The sequence below is a fragment of the Copadichromis virginalis genome, linkage group LG18 (assembly GCF_057382275.1).
Source record: "Copadichromis virginalis isolate Kocher_CV1m ecotype Utaka linkage group LG18, C_Virginalis_male_GT1.1, whole genome shotgun sequence".
NCBI lineage: Eukaryota > Metazoa > Chordata > Actinopteri > Cichliformes > Cichlidae > Copadichromis > Copadichromis virginalis.
Window position 1 is genome coordinate 15415655 of NC_140635.1, and position 16293 is coordinate 15431947.

Here is a 16293-nt window from a genome sequence, read left to right on the forward strand (position 1 = left end):
TTCAGACCAAAGTTTTTGGGTTCAATCCCACCTTGTTCGACTTTTTTTTTTTTCACTACAAATTAATACACTATCACAGACAAGTAATTCATATTAATAATTTATTACAATTCTGCAAAGTTTTATGATTTTACCAGCTTTTCTAATATGGACCTCAGATTCTTGTTAACAGTCCATGGCAGAAATACATACAAGTACACAGCCTGATGAAGCAGACAGAAGCACTACCTCTGATTGGTTCAGCATTTTCACCTCTTATCAGCACAAATCTCAGCCTCTTCTGCTGTTTTCATTAGAATTTTAAGCTTTTCCAGAAATTCTGCTCATTCAACTCTTTTCTGCAAAATTTTCAGTTTTTTCTGCTTTTTTCAGAAAAAAACTATTTTCAGCAGAAATTCTGCTGATTGAACTCTTTTCAGCAAAAATTCTGCTAATTGAACTCTTTTCAGCAGAATTTTCACCTCAGTAGGGGTCCTACTGCGTGTGGCTTGACATGCGCGAAAGAGAGGCCCTCTTTCGCGCATGTCAAGCCACACGTGCATCTCCTGCGTGTTGTGTCGGTCGTTGTTGTGTACCCTTGCGAATTGTGTAATTTGTACACAACTACATTTGGATAAAACTCCGTGGAGGGTTAGAAACTGTCTCTAAATGGGAGGTCTTCAAAAGAAAAAGTTTGAGAGGGGCTCTGCCACCAACTACATCACAAGAAACAGAGCTCGAAAGAAGTTGCAGCTCAGCCTCCCAGATTTCAGGCGACTTTGCATTCTCAAAGGCATATACCCTCATGAGCCAAAACACAAGAAGAAGGTGAACAAGGGATCTACAGCCCCAAGGACCTTCTACCTGCTCAAAGACATCCGCTTTCTGCTCCATGAGCCAATTGTTGGAAAGTTCAGAGAGTACAAGATATTTGTGCGTAAGCTTAAGAAGGCTTATGGAAAAACAGAGTGGTCTGCAGTGGAAAGACTGAGAGAGAACAAGCCGACCTATAAATTGGATCACATCATCAAAGAAAGGTATCCAACCTTCATTGATGCCCTCCGTGATATCGACGATGCCCTCTGCATGTGCTTCCTCTTCTCTACTTTTGCTCGAACAGGAAAATGTCATGTGCAGACAATCCAGCTGTGCAGGCGCCTTACTGTGGAGTGGATGAACTATGTGATCGCATCACGTTCTCTCCGAAAGGTTTTCCTCTCCATCAAGGGAATATATTATCAGGCTGAGGTGATGGGACAGCTCATTACATGGGTGGTGCCATATCAGTTCTCCCATGTTCACCCCGTTGATGTTGATTACAGAGTAATGGCAACATTCACAGAGTTGTACACCACTCTGCTGGGCTTTGTCAGTTTCAGGCTCTACAGTTCCCTCAACTTGGTCTACCCACCAAAGCTGGACAGTAATGGAGAGTCAGAGCCTAAGGAAGAGAGTGAGGATGACTATGCCATGAATTCAGAAAGTTACTTAGAGAAACTGTCAGCTCTGAGTGCCAGTCTGGCAGATGAGGAGGAGGAGGCTCAACTGGACCAGTTTCCCAGTGAAGGGGAGGACATGGAGAAGATGGAGGCTAGGGAAAAGGAACTGAAACAGCAAGAAGCTCAGAAGAAGCTTTTTGAGGGACTCAAGTTTTACCTCAACAGAGAAGTTCCCAGAGAGTCTCTGGCATTCGTCATCAGGTGTTTTGGAGGTCAGGTATCCTGGGACAAGTCTGTGTGCATTGGTAGCACATACGATGTGACAGATGAGACCATCACTCATCAAATTATTGACAGGCCCAGTGTTGGCAAACAGTATATCAACAGATACTACATCCAACCCCAGTGGCTATACGACTGTGTCAATGCCAAAATTCTCTTGCCTGTGGAGGATTATTTCCTTGGGGTGACTCTACCCCCTCACCTGTCTCCGTTTGTGGAGGAGAAGGAAGGTGACTATGTGCCTCCAGAGAAACTGAAGATGATGGCCTTACAGCGAGGAGAAAAACCAGGCAATGAACAAGAGGAGGATGAGGAAGAAGAGGAGGAGGAGGGAGAACAGGAAGAGGAAGAAGAACAAGAAGAGGATGACAATGGTGATGAAGAGGATGATGAAGAGGAAGTAGCAGAAGAGAAAAACCTTAAGAAAATGGAAGAACAAAGATCCCAGGGCAAGTCTCTACATGTCAAAGTGACACCTGGAAAGCTGAAGGTAGAAAATAAGGCACGCTTGGAGCAGGAGGAGAAAGCAGAGGAGAAGCGTCTGGCCATTATGATGATGAAGAAAAAGGAAAAGTACCTCTATGACAAAATCATGTTTGGAAAGAAAAGAAAAGTCCGTGAGGCTAACAAGCTTGCTGCCAAGAGGAAGGCTCACGATGATTCAGAAAAAGCAAAAAAGAAAAAGGCCCGAAAATAACTGGTGCCTTCTTCAGACTGACTTTCTTTTTAACTTTGAGACTCAGTGCATTGCAGGTTTACATACCATAAAACCTGAAAGTGCAGTAGAGCTCTGCGTGCTACATGCACTCTAATGACCTCTGCAGAACTTCAAACAGCGCAGGTTGTCACAAATGCTAGTTGTGTGATTATTATTGTAAAAGTAACTGTTTGATCTGTGCTCCACTTTTCTGTATTGTACAATACAACTTCCTGTTTATTTTAAAATCTGTAACCGAAACATTTTACAGTTAAACGGACTGAATTAAACCTGTTACTTGTGATATTGCAAAAGAAAAAGAAAAAAAAAAAAAAAAAGAATTTTCACCTCTTTTTAGCAGAAATTCTGCTGATTCATCTCTTTTCTGCAAAGTTTTCAGCCTTTTCACCTCTTATCACCACAATTCTCAGCAGCTTCTGCTCATTTCAGCAGAATTGTCAGTCTCTCCACCTTTTCTTTGTGAGCAAGAGTTTGGTGCAGTGACATGAGTAGCTGCCTTGAGACCACAAGGTCCAGGTTCAAATCCTGCTCAGGGCAACATTTTTTTTTCTTTTTCAGCAGACATCTTCAGCATTAAGGCATCCACACAGCATTTTCACAGGAAATGCAAATTTTTTCTAGTTCTGTTTGGGTTTCCTTGTGCTTATGACTTTTTTTTATTCCCACTAGTTCCCTATTCTATTATTTTATGTCTCTAGTTTAGTCTGTTTTGTCTGTTAGTTCTCCTCCTGCCCCTTTAGACATCTGTCTGTGTTTTATTCTTTTGTGTCTCCTTGAAGTCTTTCATGTCTCCATGTATGTTTAAGTTTTGTCAATGTCAAGTTTGGGTATCTTGTCTCTCTGTGTTTATGCTTCCTGTTTTATTTTATTTTAGTGAGCCTGTGTCCTTTGCGCGCTGTCCTTTGTCAGAGTATCTGTTGTAGTTCCTTTTTCCGTTGTCCTTTGTGTTTCTCAGTACTAGTGTGTTTCGTCATGCCACCTCATTGTGTTTTTTCGTAGATGTTTAGTTTTCTGTTTTCCCCATTGAGCTTTTGTTTCACCCATTTGGATGTTTGCTGCTTTCGTTCCTTTTTTGCCATCAATCAAATACACAGTTCGCTTTGTTAACCTCTTTCTGCTCATGTCTGCATTTGGGTTCAACTCACCTTCAAATCTAAACACCCTGCAGATTATGACAGAGAAGCTATTAGTTTGCTTAAGAATATTACAACATTTCCAGCACAGCAAACATTGCCTCACTTTTTGTGTCAGGTCTATATTGGCCAGAGGTAGATGAAACTAACCCTGCTCAAAAGCATCCAGAATGATCATAACATTTATCCGGCATGTCAGCATACGTGTCCTGTCATCAGTGACAGTTAAAAAATATGAAGTCAACTATATGGAAGAAAAATTAGGAGGCTAAATGGAATTTTAATAAAGTGGAGCAATTTAAATGTTGTGTTTGAGAACAATGTGATGACATCAGAGATCTATAAATGATAAAGTGAGTCTAGGGTCACTGTGAGTCAGTGAAACAAAGAGTTAGCATACCTGTAGAATACCTGCAAACCTGTATGAATTGTCAGTTAAGCATAATTTATTCCATATGTCCAAGCTTTAACATTTTGTAATTTTTTTCTATTATGATTTATATTCCTGTAATATTAATGTCCATATTCCAAAACGTTTCTCATTTTTTATTACACGACTCATTACATTATTATCCATTTCAAAGAAAGATTAAAGGCCCAAGTGACTTCCCTTCTGCTTCACGGTTTCCCTTAGTGAATATGTTAATATACTTATACTACACACTACTCTGACTCTATCGGTGACCACAGAAAACTGCTGTCAATGCATTTTTTTCCCCCAATTCATCTGACATTACATACCACAAAAACAAAGAAGTGAAAAAAGCTTCACTGTATTTCAGAAACATTTTCATTTCTACAAAAAATACTAATAAAACGACACCAGCGAAATGCACAATTTTACAAACATCTTTGACCTTGCACATTAAAAAGCCTAAAACAAAATCTGTGTATATGATATCAAGACTATATGCAAAACGTGTCAAATTATATACAACCTTTGTTTTGTAAAAGTATTTGAAGACTGAATCAGTGTTTACTTTCAAGAGGGACTTTTAAATGGATCATTGCGTCGTTCTGTGTTAACAGAAGAGTTGTCTACTGTGAAAGCTACATTCTGAATACCAGAGGTTTTCTGGCCAATATTTTCCTCCTTGTTCTTACTGCACAAATTTTTACATTTCAAAAGATTAAACAGATTATTTCGCAACTTCTGTGAGAGCATGTATAGCAGAGGGTTCATACAGCAGTGAGAATAGGCAAGCATTTCACAAATACGGTAGGCAACTTCTAACTGTTCCTGTGCCTTACAACCTATCGGTTTATAAAGAGAAGTAATTAAAAGCATAATATGGTATGGCCCCCAGCAAAAGAAAAAGGCTGCAACAATACACAACAGCACAGCTACAGTCTTGTGCTTCTTTCTACTTAAACCTTGTAAAACTGTCTTGAGGATGGCAGAATAGCAAAAAATAATGATGGCAAATGGGAGGAAGAATAGCAGTGACACTTGGAGATAACGTCCAAGCTTGTCTTCAGATTCATCATCACAATAGTTCTGATTATCCCAGTTTATGGCTTTTACTTTAGTTGCATCACTCAGGGATGCCGAGATGCTGATGATCCAGGCAGCTATACAGGCACCGATTGCATACCTCCTTCTTCTAGCACGGTTGCTTTTCCAGTTTGGCAGCACCACCCTAATGAAACGGGCAACTGTCATGGCGGTCAGTAGAATGACACTGCTGTACAAACCAACAAAGAATACGGCAGTCATTAATTTGCAGACAAAGTCCCCAAAGACCCATTGTTGTAGGTGATCAACGGCCCAGAACGGAAGTGTGATGGTGAAGATCAAATCAGAGCAGGCCAGGTTCAGGATGAAAATATTTGTGATACTTTTCAGGTCCTCGTAGATGAAAAGAACACATAAGAGGAGGCTGTTGCCTATGATACTGAGGATGAAGATCAAGATGAAGAAAGGGCCAGTAATACTGGGAAAGTCACTGTCACAAAGAAAATGGACTTGATCGCTTGTCATGTTGTTTGCCATTGTCGATTTTCTACAAAATATAAACACAAAATAAGATTTTTTCAACACATTTAAATACTATAACTTAGCTGTTTTCTCTATACTGACAGAAACTGTGGATTTTAGTTTTAATTTAATATGTAAAACAGAGACTAATAAAGGGGATTAAACACAGAAACCTACCTCTTGTATCTGCCAGCAAGTGTTCTGTTGAACTGTACTGTTCAGGAAAAGCTGCAATGATCTTAAGCAAACCAACAGTTCCTCTTTCTGTTTCACACTAAGTTCAAGATAACGCCCAAACCAAAATAAAAAACAAACAAACATTTTGTCCACATTTAAAATGAAACTTAAACAAAATTACACCTATGTTTCAATATCACTCACAACTAATTGTCTACAGTTTTGCTGCACTGATCAAAAGATAAAGATAAAGTTTTATTTATCTGATTTTTTATTTTTATTTGGTAAAGCCTTAAAATGCTGATGATATAAAGTTTGAAAATAAGCTACTTTTTTGGGAAGAAAATATATCCTGCTGAAAATAATGGAAACAATAAAAAAAACTTTGTAAAACTAATTGATATAATAACATAAACCCCTAAAACCCCTAGTTTGTTTTTCATACATGCTAATCTGATGGCTGAGTCTGCACCTGCTGAACTTGCCTGCTTTGTTGAACCGAACATGGAAGATGTTAACACACTGGATCAATCGTTGAGCCTTTTCTATTATCATGCTAAGTGAGTTATTTGAGGCTTCTTCACACTACACTCTAACTGATCTGCACCAGGAATTTGGTCCAACATGATTACAAAATCGACCTCTTAAGTCGACAGGTCTATTTGCTAGTTGCTCGCTTGTTGAAAAAGAAAGTATGCTGTTAAGAAAATATTAAAAGGTATCTCTTTCAAAATAAATAAACTTCAACAAGATACAAAAGTTAGTTTAATTTTTTTTAATGAAATTCATTGAGAAAAATAATCATAATATCAAATGTATATAAACAAACAACTTTTATAGTGATTTTTTTTTTTTTAAAGGAGGAGGAAGCCTAAGGTTACATCATTTGCCATTTTACAATGCTGTGTTCGCAGCCATTCCCCAACTCTCTGTGAATGGTACTCATGGCCAATGATCAGTGGTCTTTGATCAATGGTCATGAGAATTTGCATATTTATGATGAAGGAACTGACCTCCCAGCCCATTGTTCTTTCAGTTGGCTGGTTTCAGTCGTTATGCAAATGTACTGTTTATAAGATTGGGGAAACCTGCAGTCGGCTGAGACTGAAGAAGTCCCTTGGATGAGTGACAAAACATTTCTCCCACTGAAAACGCTACGTCCAGATGAACAGATTCAACTTTTGGAGACATGTAATCATAGTGACCAATCTACAGTATCACTACTACAATACAGTATAATCAACTGATCATTTTGGAGTAGTGGAAGTTTAAAATAGAAGATTCTGATTAGAAAGTATATAAACACAGTTAAAAACATTAAGAAAAGGTATTGAAACACAATGTCAAACTGAAATTGTCACTTCTGTTTCTCTTTATATCAGGGGTCTCGAACTGCAGGCCTCGAGGGCCGGTGTCCTGCAGGCTTTAGATGTGTCCTTGATCCAACACAGCTGATTTAAAGGCTAAATGAGCTCCTCAACATGTCTTGAAGTTCTCCAGAGGCCTGGTAATGAACTAATCATTTGATTCAGGTGTGTTGACCCAGGGTGAGATCTAAAATCTGCAGGACACTGGCCCTCGATTAAGCATGTTGCCATGGTGATTTAGCCAGGTAAAAACAAAGTCACTTTTGTAACAGAAAACTTAATCTTGCTGTGTGGTACACCCCTTTGGCATCAACAAAGTCAGACTCTATCATTAATAGGTGCTGCCAACTTTTTTTGTTGTTTTTTTGCTTGTACTATATTAAGTTCAGCTAATTTATCTAATCAAATTCTCCAGCATCTACCCGTCTCATCCTAATGCATGCATGCTACAGTAAATTCAAATTTCTTCCTCATTTTGGAGAGGGATTAATGCCATTGGACTGTCAGTTTTAATTTCATCTCTGCACAGTGATAATGTATTGCACGGCATGGGAAGATACCTCCTAAACCTTTGTACTCCTATTAAATGCACCAAAGGGATAAAGCAGCAGTAGATGTGAATGATGGGATGAATGATCAACCAAGCATAGTGCAATGCATATATCAGTTCATGTGTGTACTCATAAAAATCCAATAGTAGCAAGGACTGTATAAACATGTGGATGCTAGAAGGAGCCAAGCATAGAAAAGTACTGACAGTTATGCCTAAAATCAATTTTGAAGGCTGTTGTTGGCTGTTTATCCTGCCCTGCTTCGCCATTATCCACATGTGAACATAACAGAATGAAGTGATAAGGACAGGAATGAGAAAGAAAAGAAAAATCTGTGTGTAGATTTCAGTGAGTTTCATGGTTAGTGACTCCACAAAATTTACACACACTTTCATGTCAGCGATTTCGATGACTCGACCACTCACAGCCAGTTTAATGCTTGCAGCAGCACACACCAGCCACATCACAATGCTACCTATGAGAACACCATATTTTGTTAAGGCCTGTGCAGACAAGCACCAAGGCTGAACCACAGTAACATAAGAATGCAAAGACATGGCAGTGAGGATCACCACGGCGGTGAATAGTCCCAGAAAATAAATCCCTACACCTACTCCGCAGGCCCACTCTCCAAAGACCCACGTATGGAGTGCATTACAGGCTGCAAAAGGCAATGTCACAGTGAGGCAGAGGTTAGAAACTGTGAGCTGAAGAAGTAAAATATCCGATGTGATCTTCCAAGCTTGTTCCGTCCAGAGGACCCACAGCAGGAAGCTGTTTGTAGGCAGGCTGATGCAGAAGACGAGACTGTTGACAGCAGCAGGATAGTAAAGTTCTGATATCTTAATGTCATACTCGGTCTCACTGCTGTGAGTCTCATTAAAGTGTATGTAATCATAACTGTCACTGTCCAAGGCCATGATTTACTTGTTTAGGTCTTGTGAGGAAAGTACTGTTGAGGAAATGAAAAAAAAAAATCTTATACTGTGAAGATGATTTTTTTTATTTATATATATATATATATATATATATATATATATATATATATATATATAAACATAATTAATGCATTTTGGTACAAATATGTTAGTCAAGATAAAAACTAAAGCAGTTTAGAACCAATGATTATAAAGTTAAACAGCATAATATTCATACCTTCAACAGCATTCAGGAAAAATTAAATGTAGAAACAAGAATATGGAATAAAAACAGAAGATACTGAATTTTGTCTCAAAATAAACCATTTTAAATAAAATGTGTTTAATCAGAATGATATGACATCTGTCACTGGTTGCCAGGGCAAGCAGTGTGCGAATTATTTAGGATCCAAGATGCGGCAGCTGTGGTGCAAGTGAGTTTATTAATCAAATGTAGATACAAACAGAGATGGCGAGGGTGAGCATGAAACTAAGAAAACCTAAACTGGGAAAAACTAACCAGATGCAGGGAGGCACGGGGAAATACACAGAATGACGGACGGAGAGACGCAGACAAACCAGCAACAAGGACGAGGGAACACACTAAATACACACACCAGCAATCAGGGGATGGGAAACAGGAGGGAACCACACCTGGGAGACATCACAGCTGACGAGGCAGGGGAAACATACACAGAACGCACTGACGTCAGACAGACACCTTCAAAGTAAAACAGGAACACATACATGTAATGACACAACACACACAAACTTAACACAGACTGGGGAACACAGAACGCAGGAACATGAAACGTGAAGAAGGAGAGTACAAAAACCCAGAATAAACAAAACCACAGAATAATAAAAACATAAACACGGAGTCACAGACTCCGGACCATGACAACATCAGAGATGAATGGCAAATAAAGCAAGTCCACGGGGGTTATTGTGAACCAGTGAAGAAAATGGTCACAACATATAATGTTGCTTGCATAACAGCACTGAAGTTTTATTTAATATTCCCTGGTTAATTCATATCGCAGTAATATCAAATTCCACCCCATATTCCTACATTTCCTTACATTTCCTATATTTCTGTCACAACTTTTATTTTTGTTAATAATAAATAAATAATTGTTAAGATAAATAATAAATATTAATATTTTATTATTACATGAATCATTTCTCATGAGTGTTATCACCTAATTCAAAAGAGAAAGACAGCCAAGAAGAGCCTACCTTGTGCATGCACTCTGTGTTTCCCTCACTGATTGTGTTAATACACTTACACTTCGTACTAATATGACCACAGAAATTTTCTTTCATTGCATTTTTTCCGTCTAGCCTATCATGACATGTGCAAAGAGAAGAGAGAAGTGAAAACAGCTTCACTGGATTTCAGCAACATTTTCTTTTCATTTTCTTTTTTACAAAAACAGCATTGCTTGTAAAAGGGCAGTAAAAAAGTGCAGATTCTTAAACGCATACATTTTACTTTTACTTGGCGCATTAAAATGAAAAAATGCATGTCATTTCAATTGAATTTCAGGAGAACATACCCGTCGAGTCTACGGTAGCGCAAAGTCTATACGGTGACCGTAGACACTGTAAAACTTGGCCCGATAGGAGCTCAGAATCCTGTTATGGCTAGTCATTGCACATCATTATAACACAGAAGAAAAGAAAGGGGATGGACAGTACGGTAGTGCAATTCATCCAGATCGGTGATTGGTCAAAAGTCTAGGGTGGCAAAAGGGGAAAGAAGAGCCTTGTGATTGGTGAATATAGTGCAATGAAGGAAACTTCTGTTTTTCATTCAGTCTGTTGTTTTTTTTTCTTTATCAGGTGATGTTTCCAGCTCCTTTATTGCAACTGATGCCTGGACTGCTGTTTGTGGTCTTCAGTATGATCACAATGTGTTATTTATTTATTTTGAGTGGTTTACAATGACAGCACAGTATTATCAGTGTACAAACAATAAAAGCATCTAGTTTTTACTCCAACATCGATGAGGATTTTCCTTTGGCTCTTTTGAACCAAAACAGGTTGGAAAATCCCCTGAAATTAACAGCAATTGAGAATGAATTGCTTTCATTTCTTCTGTGTTATTATGATGTGCAAAGACTGGCCATAGGAGGAGTGCCCCGATGAGACAATGTAATTGTTTTACTTTTATACTGGTAAATTGAGAAGGATTATTCATACCATTGTACTGTCATTTGTACTTGTCTGTACAAGCAAGAAAATTAAAGGCATACCCTGAACTTCTGACCCCCACACGGAGAGACATTGTTGCACTTTGCTGCCATGTTAAGGTCCACTTCTCAAAGAGAAACGAGTCGTAAAATCAGTACAAAGTTGCTATGAGAGATTATCTTTGTATTGTGACGTAAGTATTTGAAGAGGGGTCACTGAATAGATGATTATGAAAATGGTGTGATCATATCTTTCACAGTCACTAGACCTCAACCTATCTGGGGGAAATTTGACTGTCATAACAGACAGATAATAGCTCTGTTAGTGTTTCCGAATCAATTCCAGGAAACACTGAAGCTGTTGCAGAGGCTTGTGTTGTACAAAAACTTGTGTTTGCCACCTGCTTGTACACATTGCTTCTGTGGTTCTGGTCTGTTATGTGTTTCTACATAGTTGTGTCTTCTGAACCTGTTGGCAGAGAAGGCTATTTGTGTGCAACTAAATAAAAAACATATAAAACATATTTCTCTTTCTATAGATTGTATTTATTTATACTTGTATGTTTGTATGTAAGTGGATGAAACAGGAATACAGGAAAACATCACTGCAGGATAGTCAATCAGTGAACTTGATTATAAATGCAATGCAAGGGGCTTTACATAATTAACTGTGTACAAAAAGTCAAAAGTGCCTGTCAGGTATGCTGGAATCATACACGTTACCATCAACAATATCACTGTGAATGTTACACACTTAAAGAAAGTTTATGAGCAACATGTACTGACAATAGCCATACATGGGTAAATGGGTAGTAAATGGCAGTGCAGTAAATCTGCCTAGTATGATATTAATCATACTAGGCAGATTCGTATGATATCATGATCGTGGCTCAAGAGTTGGGAGTTTTCCTTGTAATCGGAAGGTAGCCGGGTCGAGCCCCGGCTCGGACAGTCTCGGTCGTTGTGTCCTTGGGCAAGACACTTCACCTACCGCCTACTGGTGTTGGCCAGAAGGGCCGATGGCGCGATATGGTACCTTCGCTTCTGTCAGTCTGCCCCAGGGCAGCTGTGGCTACAACTGTAGCTTGCCTCCACCAGTGTGTGAATGTGTGTGTGAATGGGTGGATGACTGGGTGTGTAAAGTGCTTTGGGGTTCCTAGGGGGGACTAGTAAAAGCGCTATACAAATACAGGCCATTTACCATTAAATACACAATACACTTACTACTTCATATATCTCACATCATTTGTAACGAGCCACCGAAAGCACCACGTGAAGGCGCGTGGATACCTTCTGTGCGTGAGTGAATGCAACGACTCGGCTGAGCAGCTCCTGTGGAGGTTTGGTGAAGACCATACTTCTCACCCGGTCTGCTGACGAAGTGCAGGGGCATCTGGATTTATAACACGAACTGCTAGTGTCATCATCATCAGCTGTAGCCACTGAAAAGACTAGAAATGGGCGTAATACATTAGATGTACCCTGAAGTAAAAGAGTTAAATGGGCTATTCAGCCTCGTGTAATTTCAGCTAAATCCAGGAGCGTCTTAGAGTCTATCACTTACTGTAAACATAAAAGAAATTCCAGTTTCCATAAAAAATAGCAGACTTGCCGGTGTTCTGAGAAACCATCCTACTCTGACAAAACGTCCTACCCGTATTATAATTTGACGGTGACTTGCGACTAAACCTAACCCTGCCCCTAACCATAACCATAACCATAACCTTAAGAAGTATTCCGGATGGGTGAGAGAAAAAGACGTTAATTCGGCGTTGGTGTTGTGCGCATGCGCCGCGTCTGCGCAGAACCATTGGGTAGGATGTTTTTTCCCAGAACACCGGCTTCTTTGCTGTCCCACCGTGTGTTGTCGTTTTGGTGACGCAACTTCCGTCGACATACAATTGGTAGTCTACAGTTGGATTCGGCGCTCCTATTGGCCCCGAGTCTACAGTGTCTACGGTCACTGAAGACTCGGGGCCAATGAAAAGACGTAACCGTCTACGGCACAGGTGTCGAACTCCAGGCCTCGAGGGCCGGTATCCTGCAGGTTTTAGATGTGTCCTTGATCCAACACAGCTGATTTAAATGGGTAAATGGCCTCCTCAACATGTCTTGAAGTTCTCCAGAGGCCTGGTAATGAACTAATCATTTGATTCAGGGGTGTTGACCCGGGGTGATATCTAAAACCTGCAAGACATCGGCCCTCGAGGCCTGGGGTTCGACACCCCTGGTCTACAGTCACCGTAGACTTTGCACTACCGTAGACTACCGTAGTGCGTCATTCGCACAAGCAATTTTTTGTATGTAAATGCTTTCTATCTACCATTCACCTTCCAATGGACGCACTGGAGATCAACTTGGGGAACGAAACCACCAACCTTTCAGTTAGTAGGTGACCTACTCTATCTCTTGAGCTGCAGCCACCCAGGCGCTTGCAGCACCTAATATTCCCAGGTGAGGTTTAACCTGAGATTCTGTCATTTGGGGCAAAATAAAATAAAGTTATATTTAAAAATCGATTCAGGATTTTAATGAATCGATATCGTGTTATTCAAGCTAGGATCGATTTTCATCAGAAAATCGATAATCAAAACCCACCCCTACTTCTAAGGCTCCTCAAAACTTGAAATTTCCCCCTCTGAGTTTTTACCTTCTTGTTCTAATGTCTGGCCCTCCTCCACCTCATTTCCTGACAGCTCTAAGAACAACTCCACTTCCACAGTTATGAGTAAAATCCTTTCTGTCTCCCGGTCCTTTGTCATTTGTGGATGAAACGATCTAACACTGATATGAGTGTATAGGTGTGCAGAAGCAAGGTTGACAAAAACAAAAGTTAAAATGAGAAGTCTATTTGTCTATTGTTAATATTGTGCCAAACTGAGGAATCTTAACAGTAAAGAACCCATGCTGAGGTTGAGCATGTTATCTTACCCCAAGCAGAAAAAGGGAGAACTTCACTGAACGCTTCTGCTGTATTACACTGTGCTTCAGAGGGTCAATAACTACATGCCTGAACTCACTCATGGTACAAGATTATTTCCATCAAACAATAACTGTCAATGAATTTATACTGCAGCATCAACAAGAACAGTTAAGAGTCACAAAACAATAAACATCTTAAACAGCAACACATATTCCCAAGGCATGATGGGAGCTAACTAGCCACTCCCAACATGCCACAATATGATATTTTAGTAATTACATCTGCTTCTGTCTAATTGCTTCAATATGTAACAAAATTTCCTTTAACGGAAATCCACATAGATTTTGAAAATGTATGACATTATTACATCACAACATTCTGTGATTAAACAACACCTGATACAATATACTCTACTACAGATGATAAAAACAACAAATACATAACAATTTTGTTTTAAAAAAATGCAATATGTTTGTTTTAAACGCAATGCTTCCATTATTCTAAAAAGATAAATAAATAAGTATCATAACTTGTTTTTCCTCTGGGTCACAGGAGGACACCATGTTTCCACAGTAAGCCTATGAGCCATCAAATACCACCTAAAGTCCCTGTGCTGCATGATAAAACAAGTAAACAGTTAGTGAGAGGAAAACGACAAAATCTAGTTGCAACAAGTTAAGACTACATTAGGTCAGACGGATACAGGGAGGAGATGGCCTATACAGGACTAAACGGCATCTCTGAAACTTTAATGTCTCCCAACCTGCTAACGGAAACAAGAAAATCGCTTCAGTTTCCTCGCTCAAGATCAAAGTAAAACTAAAGGTAAAACGTTGGGCTTGCAGTTGATTTTAAACGAAACCTCAGACCACAACCACTTCGGATGTTATCAGTTTGTTCTTTTTATTGTTTCAGCTGCAGTCTCAGCGCTGTTAAAACTTTTGAGTGTAAAGATTAAATATATTTTAAAAAAACATTCAAATATAGTCAACATATAAATTAGATATGGGGTCACCAAGCATAGTGTAGGTGTCCTAAATTGCATCTAAGAATCTGTATCACTGATGATCATCAGGGAAACACAAAGGGTGCGTTTCAAAAGTATCTTCTATTCCTAACCTTTTTTTTTTCGTTCCCTTCCTTCTCATGGTTCCTACACCTCAATGAAAACTAGGAGAACTGATAAGCCCTCAGGAAAAGAGAAGAACGGTTTGCTGAGAATATGAATGACCTTACACTTCTCTCTTTAACAGTCTGACACCGGATTATGAAGGAGGGGCATAGAGGGCCAGATTTACTAATGATATATATGTCAAAGCCTTTACTTGACCAGGCTCAGGGAGGCACAGCCATGTCCCGTGACTGGTTGGGGGTAAGGGGAGGGAGTGTGGAAGAGGCCTGGGAGGAGATCACTCCCAGATCCCAGGCCCCCAGAGGTTCAGTTTCGGGGCCTTTATTGTTCTTACTGTATTTACTTCCTCTTCAACACTTATTGAGCACTTTAAGGACATTTCGTATCACTGCTATGCAGATGATATTTGGTTATATATCTCCTTTAAGCCCCATGATGTTTCCAAGCTACAGATTTTGCACAAGTGCATAGACTCCATTAGATGTTGGATGGCTGGAAACTTTCTTCAACTAAATGAGGAGAAGACTGAAGTTCTTGTTTGTGCTCCTAAAAATTTGTACCTAGTGTTATGGAAAACTTGGGTCCACTTGCTACATTTGCAAAACCGTCTATCAGGAGCCTTGGTGTTAGTATTGACTCAGCTCTGACTTTGGATGCTCATGTAAAATCTTTGGTTCGCTCCTGTTTTTGTCACTTGAGAAACATTGCTAAGCTGAGTCCATTGTATCGCGCTCCGAATTAGAAATTGTCCTTCATGCATTTGTTTCATCTCGTCTGGACTATTGTAATTCTTTGTTTACTTGTTTATGTAAAGCCTCTTTGGAGCGTCTACAAGTTGTTCAGAGCGCTGCTGCAAAGCTTCTGACCAAGTCCTCCAAGTTTTCCCATGTCACACCCCTGCTGATTGAGCTGCACTGGCTCCCCGTTAAATTCAGAATCCAGTTTAAGGTTTTGACCTTGACTTTCAGGGCTCTGCATGGACAAGCACCAACATATATAAGTGAACTTTTACATCCATACATTCCCAGCAGGTCCCTGAGGTCATGTGACCAGGGCTTGCTTGCTGTCCAACACACGAGGCTGAAAACAAAAGGCGACAAAGCTTTTGGAATTGTGGCCCCCAGATTGTCGAACTCTCTCCCTTTGAGCCTGAGATCTGTGGACTCAGTGGTCGCTTTTAAAAAACAGCTAAAAACCCATCTTTTTAAACTTGCTTTTGGTTGATTTTTATTTTTAGGTTTTAGCTTCTGTGAAGCACTTTGTGATTTTTATCTTGAAAGGTGCTATATAAATAAAGTTTTACTTACTTACTTACCATCTGCCACTTCATCAGGAGCATCTCCAGGCATTGTAGGGAGGTCATACAGGCACATGGAGGCAACACACAAACACTACTTAGCCTCATTTTGACTTGTTTTAAGGACCTGACATCAAAGTCGAATCAGCCTGTAGTGTGTTTTTCCACTTTCATTTTGAGTGTGACTCCAAATCCAGACCTCCTT

At 39.7% G+C, this 16293-nt stretch overlaps 2 protein-coding genes and 1 pseudogene across 2 annotated transcripts; 1 reads left to right on the top strand and 2 right to left on the bottom strand.

Annotated features, from left to right (window-relative positions):
• The first annotated feature begins 517 nt into the window (after window positions 1–517).
• Window positions 518–2701, top strand: LOC146687521 (pescadillo pseudogene; annotated as a pseudogene).
• A 1607-nt stretch (window positions 2702–4308) lies between these two features.
• On the bottom strand, window positions 4309–5761 carry LOC146687522 (chemokine XC receptor 1-like). The gene is made up of 2 exons (XM_085438937.1): window positions 5707–5761; window positions 4309–5554 (listed from the first exon to the last, which is right to left on the bottom strand). Exon 2 carries the CDS (start codon window positions 5542–5544, stop codon window positions 4534–4536), a length of 1011 nt encoding a protein of 336 aa, XP_085295063.1. The 5' UTR covers window positions 5545–5554; window positions 5707–5761; the 3' UTR covers window positions 4309–4533.
• Window positions 5762–7196: 1435 nt separating this feature from the next.
• LOC146687523 (chemokine XC receptor 1-like) lies at window positions 7197–8564 on the bottom strand. The gene has a single exon (XM_085439839.1). It carries the CDS (start codon window positions 8542–8544, stop codon window positions 7531–7533), a length of 1014 nt encoding a protein of 337 aa, XP_085295965.1. The 5' UTR covers window positions 8545–8564; the 3' UTR covers window positions 7197–7530.
• Window positions 8565–16293: the final 7729 nt, after the last annotated feature.

Bases quoted from the DNA above. Each gene is read 5' to 3' on its own strand.
- LOC146687522 (XM_085438937.1), bottom strand. From the start codon at position 5,544: ATGGCAAACAACATGACAAGCGATCAAGTCCATTTTCTTTGTGACAGT.
- LOC146687523 (XM_085439839.1), bottom strand. From the start codon at position 8,544: ATGGCCTTGGACAGTGACAGTTATGATTACATACACTTTAATGAGACT.